The sequence below is a fragment of the Oncorhynchus tshawytscha genome, linkage group LG10 (assembly GCF_018296145.1).
Source record: "Oncorhynchus tshawytscha isolate Ot180627B linkage group LG10, Otsh_v2.0, whole genome shotgun sequence".
NCBI classification, from domain to species: domain Eukaryota; kingdom Metazoa; phylum Chordata; class Actinopteri; order Salmoniformes; family Salmonidae; genus Oncorhynchus; species Oncorhynchus tshawytscha.
The window spans coordinates 73,348,007-73,355,915 of NC_056438.1; the positions used below are offsets into that span (position 1 = coordinate 73,348,007).

Consider the following 7,909-nt stretch of genomic DNA (forward strand, 5'->3'; position numbering starts at 1 on the left):
CATCACTCTCTGTCTGTCTTTCTCTCTCTCTCATCACTATCTGTCTGTCTTTCTCTCTCTCTCCATCACTCTGTCTGTCTTTCTCTCTCTCTCCATCACTGTCTGTCTGTCTGTCTCTCCCTCCATCACTCTCTGTCTGTCTTTCTCTCTCTCTCCATCACTCTCTGTCTGTGTCTCTCTCTCCATCACTCTCTGTCTGTCTTTCTCTCTCTCTCTCTCTCTCCATCACTCTCTGTCTGTCTCTCACCATCACTCTCTGTCTGTCTGTCTCTCTCTCCATCACTCTCTGTCTGTCTGTTTGTCTGTCTTTCTATCTCTCTCTCTCCATCCCTCTCTGTCTGTCTTTCTGTCTCTCTCCATCACTCTCTGTCTGTCTGTGTCTCTCTCTCTCTCTCTCTCTCTGTCTCTCTTTCTTTCTCTCTCTCCATCACTCTCTGTCTGTCTTTCTCTCTCATCTTTCTCCTCACAGAGGCAAAGGTGGGTGGTTCTTTACTTGAGCCGAGAGCAAAGTGGCAGTGGTTTTTGTTTACAAACAGACATTCTTATCCTTTTTAGAATTACAGTTAATCCCCATGAAATGATTGTGAAAGATGAGTGACGAGCCAAGAGGAATTAGAGATTACATATAATGTGTCTTCCAGTTGACTGGCAGGGAAGAAGGAACTGTACCGTATTCAGTCACAACACTTCCTCATATTTGAGAGGGCCCTAGTTCCTTCAGGGCCTTATAATAAATAAAGGACTCTTTGAAGGCAGGAGGTGAATTCTGCCTTACCTAGATGTGTTGAATTGCTCTATCCATAAAGCTTTGCCAAATACAATTCCCCTTGAGGGACAATGCAGTTCTATTGAATTTAATTGACTGACCAAGTCTCTGAAATACACCTCCCAGCATCCCCTGCACAGTACCTGCGTGGGCGGGTCCTGGGGGACATCATCTCGTTGCCCAGTACGTGGTACCGCCGGGCCTCGTGGAGGAGCTGGTAGCACTCTGGCGCCGTCTGGATGATCTGGTCTCCTTCCACTGTCTGGACAAAGTAGTTGGGGTGCAGCAGGGGCAGGCGGACGTGGTGCAGCAGGTCCTTAAGCACGGGCCTCCGGGGCTCCACACTGTGGTACACCCAGCGCATCACCGCCTCAAACACCACCTCCTCCTTCCCGATGGCCAGTTCGTCACTGCAGATGTACTCCTCCAGCTCGTCTCTCCTCAGGTCCAGGAACTCCTCGTGTTGGGCCACGTCAGGGAAGTTGGCCAGGGCGTACGAGCGGCAGCGGCTGGCCAGCTGTTTCAAAGCGTGGGCGTCGGCGAAGCGTTGGATGCCCAAGCAATTGCAAGGGTCAAGCTGGTCTTCGAGGAACTTGGCGCAGGCGTCGCGGAGCGTGGAGATCTGGAAGAGGCTGGAGGTCTCGAAGAGGAACTGCACGTTGTCGGTGGTGATCTTGGCGCGGCCCGTGTAGACGTAGCTGAGGAAGGAGTCCATGGCCTCGGCCAGGATGCCGTTGATCTCCACCAGCATCTCACGCGACTCGCGGTGGTCATTGCAGAACATGGCACGGAAGTAGGAGGAACAGGCAGAGAGCACAGCACGGTGGCAGGGGAACTCGCGGCCCTGCACGCTGATGACCACGTCGGTGAAGAGGCGGCTGTCGCGGAACTCGTTGAACACCTGCAAGATGGCCTCCGAGTGGGAGGAGCCGGAGGAGAACTCCAGAACTTCATTACCGGTCAGGGTTTTGGAGTCCACTTCGAACACCTTGGAGGGATGAAAAGAATGAGTTTAATTTACTTTTAAAGGCCTACTCTGTAACTTTTAATCTACAGTCAAAAGTGATAACCCTGCACTGGTTTATAAACTGGAAGAGGGGGTCTTGGCCATGTTCCCGTTTGTTATGCTTCTTGGAAAAATGTGATTTTAGTATGTTTTTATTTGCCATTTGAGAAATAATTGACACACATTGCCCTTCAAAACACTTGTCAAGACTAGTAAGAACTCGGAGTTGTGATAAAATGAGTGGGTTTAGTGAGCACCTTTCGTTTGACGGCGGGGGAGTCCCTGGTCCCAGAGTCCTCCCTGTTGAGCCGTCTGCCCAGGATCAACACCATGGCTGCTGCCCTATAGACGGACCAGATACCTGGAGGGACAACAGGAAATAAGCTTAGAACGACCAGATACCTGGAGGGACAACAGGAAATAAGGTCATAGACCGACCGGATACCTGGAGGGACAACAGGAAATAAGGTTAAACTGACCTGATACCTGGAGGGACAACAGGAAATAAGGTTATAGACCGACCGGATACCTGGAGGGACAACAGGAAATAAGGTTAAACTGACCTGATACCTGGAGGGACAACAGGAAATAAGGTTATAGATCGACCGGATACCTGGAGGGACAACAGGAAATAAGGTTATAGGACGGATACCTGGAGGGACAACAGGAAATAAGGTTATAGACCGACCGGATACCTGGAGGGACAACAGGAAATAAGGTTAAACTGACCTGATACCTGGAGGGACAACAGGAAATAAGGTTATAGATCGACCGGATACCTGGAGGGACAACAGGAAATAAGGTTATAGACCGACCGGATACCTGGAGGGACAACAGGAAATAAGGTTAAACTGACCTGATACCTGGAGGGACAACAGGAAATAAGGTTATAGACCGACCGGATACCTGGAGGGACAACAGGAAATAAGGTTATAGACCGACCGGATACCTGGAGGGACAACAGGAAATAAGGTTATAGACCGACCGGATACCTGGAGGGACAACAGGAAATAAGGTTATAGACCGACCGGATACCTGGAGGGACAACAGGAAATAAGGTTATAGATCGACCGGATACCTGGAGGGACAACAGGAAATAAGGTTATAGACCGACCGGATACCTGGAGGGACAACAGGAAATAAGGTTATAGATCGACAGGATACCTGGAGGGACAACAGGAAATAAGGTTATAGATCGACCGGATACCTGGAGGGAGAACAGGAAATAAGGTTATAGATCGACCGGATACCTGGAGGGACAACAGGAAATAAGGTTAAAGTGGTATGGGTGTAGATCAAGCAATAAATGAGCTCTTTACTCGTTTTAGTTTTTTTTAACCTTTATTTAACCAGGCAAGTCAGTTAAGAAAAAAAACTTATTTTCAATGACGGCCTAGGAACAGTGGGTTAACTGCCTGTTCAGGGGCAGAATGACAGATTTATACCTTGTCAGCTCGGGGATTTGAACTTGCAACCTTTCGGTTACTAGCCCAACACTCTAACAACTAGGCTATCCTGCTGCCCCGTCTAGTTATGCTGTATATTTATTTCAGATGATTAATGTGTTACATGTATGTTATAACCCTATATAAGTGTAAATCAGTTTATATGTGGTGTTATACCTTAAGGAACAGTAGATCTGAATGTGCATGTGTTATAGACCTGTTATAAGCCTATGTAGCTCTAGATCAAAACTTACAATTGTTATAAATAAGTATAAATCAAGTTATACAAGTCACTTGAAGTTGAACTTAACTACTGAACTTGAACCACTGCTGCTGTGACGAAATGGAGAAACCAAGTACACTCCAGAGGCAATGGCCATAAGTCACAAGGGAATCAGTCTGCTTTCCGCTTCAGAGAGAGAACTAGTTGTACTAACAATTCCAGCGTCTGCAGGGTAGAGCTACTGTATCTTGCATCACAGTAGAGGAAAAAATGTCATTTTGAAGGCTTAGAAACTCCAGCAATACGCACAGGGCCAGTTCCAGGCATATGCACAGGGCCAGTTCCAGCCATACGCACAGGGCCAGTTCCAGGCATATGCACAGGGCCAGTTCCAAGCATACGCACAGGGCCAGTTCCAGGCATACGCACAGGGCCAGTTCCAGGCATACGCACAGGGCCAGTTCCAGCCATACGCACAGGGCCAGTTCCAGCCATACGCACAGGGCCAGTTCCAGCCATACGCACAGGGCCAGTTCCAGCCATACGCACAGGGCCAGTTCCAGCCATACGCACAGGGCCAGTTCCAGCCATACGCACAGGGCCAGTTCCAGCCATACGCACAGGGCCAGTTCCAGCCATACGCACAGGGCCAGTTCCAGCCATACGCACAGGGCCAGTTCCAGCCATACGCACAGGGCCAGTTCCAACCATACGCACTGGGCCAGTTCCAGCCATACGCACAGGGCCAGTTCCAGCCATACGCACAGGGGTTCCAGTACGCACAGGGCCAGTTCCAGCCATACGCACAGGGACAGTTCCAGCCATACGCACAGGGCCAGTTCCAGCCATACGCACAGGGCCAGTTCCAGGCATACGCACAGGGCCAGTTCCAGGCATACGCACAGGGCCAGTTCCAGGCATACGCACAGGGCCAGTTCCAGGCATACACACAGGGCCACAGGGCCAGTTCCAGCCATACGCACAGGGCCAGTTCCAGCCATACGCACAGGGCCAGTTCCAGCCATACGCACAGGGCCAGTTCCAGGCATAAGCGACATAAACGGTCGCTTAGAGCCCACGGCCGCCAGGGGGCCCCAGTCCCCAAAACATAATTGTATTTCATTTATTTTTAGAACTCAAGCAGGGATCGCAACTTACTATTGAGAGTAAGAATAGAAGAACACACCGGGTGCAATTTCAAAATGTGGTTGTGCATCAGCAGTTTTTCTCATTATGTCAGTCACTGACAGTAAGCATGTCAGCTAACAACACTTACATTGGTAGTTAGTCTAGCCAGCTATCTAAACTTGTAGTAATAAAATACTGTACCCAGAGGCCCTGACCTCCAGGGGCCCCGATTGATTTGGTTATTTAAAAATATAAATAAATATATATATATATATATATATATATATATATATATATATATATATATATATATAAATATATATATTTAACTAGGCAAGTCAGTTAAGAACAAAGTCTTATTTACAATGATGGCCCGACCCCGGCCAAACCCTAACCTGGACGACGCTGGGCCAATTGTGCGCCACCCTATGGGACTCCCAATCACGGCTGGTTGTGATACAGCCTGGAAATGAACCAGGGTCTGTAGTGGCACCTCTAGCAATGAGATGCAGTGCTTTAGACCGCTGCGACAAATATCATATTAACATAGCATTAGTCACAAAATGTGTAGAATTTCTGAGAACTGGCTTTAAAACGGCAACGTTTGAACTACACCCCAAGGCAAAATGTGTAGAACTACATGAAATTAACTTTGCTGGGAGGTTGGGGGGGCCCCCTAACCAAATCCCGCTTAGGGCCCCAAAAGGCTTGAGCCGGGCCTGAATTATTATTATTTTATTTATTTCACCTTTATTTAACCAGGTAAATATGCACATGTCTACAAACTAACCCCTCCCTCTGTCTCTGTACTGAAGCAGATGTTCCCTGGGACATAGTACTACAGTTGAAAAGGCCAGCAACCACAAGGACAATAGAGCTAGAAAGGTTGTTGTGCAATGGTACATCAATCATGTTTGCTTTGAATGAAACTAGGTGAAGAAAAGATAGGCATCACCCCATCATGCATTTAACAGTGAGCAATCTGCGACAGCGGTTGAAACCGGGCCTATAGTCTTTTCAACAGTGATCCTCTAACTGTGGGTGCCTAGAGGCATAGTCTTCGAAACAGACTGACTGCTAAACCAGATTCATGCCATACCAGATTAATGCCAAACCAGATTACCGTCAATTCTGGGAGAAGAGCCTCGGGGTCACTCCTCCTTGGTGATTTTTTTCACTTCCAGAGAATGGCAAATTTGGAGCAAAAAACAGGTCTGAGTAGGCTATCTTCAGCTCAGTTTTTTTACACGAACACGCACACACACAGGTGTATAGCCCCAGGCCATCTATCTCAAACCATCTAGTTCATTTAGACGGGAAAATGACTCCTTCACTCTGTCTCATTCTGCCAGGAGTATCTGCTTGTTTTTTTTACATAAAGATATAGATGTTGACATTTGCTCATGGTGTCTTTGAGGCACTAGCGCGCGCTCTTCACTCAGGTCACGTGCGTGCCGTTACTAAATCAAGGCGGTTATTAACCGCAGCGCACGGGTCTGGCCAGCTATCTGATGAACGTAGTCACTCTCATCCCGGCTATATTTAACCTGGCCGTCCACCGCAAGACGCCAAGCGGAACAAAACACACAACTGTTTGCGTGTGTGTTATCCTAGTCCACAGCTGCAGCACCTCCTCGTAATTAAGTAACACAAAAGCAAGGGTTTGCAAGTGGCAGAGCCTCCTTCCCTGACGCATGGAACATTCCCTTCTTATGACCTGTGTAGCTGTAGGCTATATAAAGACCACAACAAAGTTAGCGGACTAAACTCCACTCCATGGAGGTGTGAAGTTTACTCCGCATGTAACAGCTATTGCATCTCTTATATAGCCACAGTGACCTCGTCTTCTTGTCACGTCTTTTTTTATGTCTTTTTTAAAATTAATTACACACAATAAACAAGCAAATTCCCCCCCAAAATTGAGCAGATTAAATTCTGATCAGAATTGACAGAATCAATGTTATGCATGGAATCGAACATTATTATTTTGCAGCAATACGTGGATTATGACTGTGAAAATGTTTTGCATAAAACGCATGTACAATAACAACTCCAAAAAAGTTAACTCGTGATATCTGCTATAGATGGTATGCTTTTCAATTGTGTCCCATCAGCCAAAAACCGATTACTTATTCTCGGCAACCTTGAACAGTGAGCAATTAAGCTTAGGGCAACAAATTAACGCATACAGTATCTTTACCAAAAATCCAATGCCACAACTGAATACAAAAGCGTATTGAAATACACGTTATATGTTACTTCCTATTTTTAGTAAAGTACTTTACCTTATCCAAAATTTTCCGTGTGAGCCGCCTCGGCTATTTGGAGTCGTGGAAAAATAAAAAATAAAGTTGAAGAAAATGTTGTTCCGAAAATTCTTGGTCCAAAAATGTTATGATAAAAATAGGTTTCTTTACACATAAATAAAAACAGAAAAATACGTATTTCTCTATGTCCCAGACATCCTGACTTGTTATGCTGGCTGAGACAAAGAACTGTAACAAAGTGTAAACATCACAGCGAGATATAGGTCACATCCTCAGAATATGCCGACCCAGTCAGCTGGAGTTATTGGTGCTTATGGGTAGTGTATTTCATAAGAAGTGGTTGTGCCTTAGAGGTGTGCAATCAGAAAACAGCACTTCCCAAAGCACCTCTTTCGTCCGCGTGGCTGGCCTTTGTTTGCAAACAAAACTTCCCTGAAGTTGAACACTTTTTCCACAAAAAAATCGGGAAACTTTGTTGTCAACACCAATTGTGTAATAAAGTACAGACTATTGCCCAATAGTGCGATAGGCCTAATGAGTACTCATCGGGTCATTTATGAGCATGAGTTGAGAGACAAGTGTAGTACGAATCAGACATACTTTAGTAACTTTCCTTAATGCTGAAAGCTGACCAAGTTTTTACAATATAAATTGAATGGAAAACAAACAACAATTTACATTATTTTCAATCACACACTGGTCAATGACATATAGTTGTGTTGTATTCTACTGTCCTGATTTTTAAAATAAATTTAAAGCTACATTAAACAGTGAAGATCTTTATATAACTCTCAGCCATGTGGTAAACAAAGGCTATGTTTTTCAGTTGTAACCCGATATGGGGCACGTGGGTAGAACGGTTAAAAACATGCTGCGGCAGCAGCAAATCTCTACAGTAAGGGAGGAGTTAAATGAATCATGTCGTAATTTCATTACAATATTGCACAATCCCATTTAGCCAAGGAAGGTTATCCTTCGAGAGCTAGTTTCTCACTTTTGGTCTCTGACCCATTTTCAATGTTTTGTCCCAACTTGTCAATGCCTTACGTCATCAGTCGAAAACCCTGTTTTGAA

At 45.9% G+C, this 7,909-nt stretch overlaps 1 protein-coding gene across 1 annotated transcript in view; it reads right to left on the reverse strand.

Annotated features, from left to right (window-relative positions):
- LOC112237426 (kelch-like protein 24) overlaps positions 1–7,110 on the reverse strand; it is a 47,469-nt gene extending 40,359 nt beyond the window's left edge. The window contains exons 1-3 of the mRNA XM_042329015.1: positions 6,854–7,110; positions 2,030–2,133; positions 910–1,754 (exon numbers count right to left, since the gene is read on the reverse strand). Coding sequence (XP_042184949.1) covers positions 910–1,754; positions 2,030–2,104 — 920 coding nt within the window. The 5' untranslated portion in view covers positions 2,105–2,133; positions 6,854–7,110. The remainder of the gene's footprint in view (positions 1–909; positions 1,755–2,029; positions 2,134–6,853) is intronic.
- Positions 7,111–7,909: the final 799 nt, after the last annotated feature.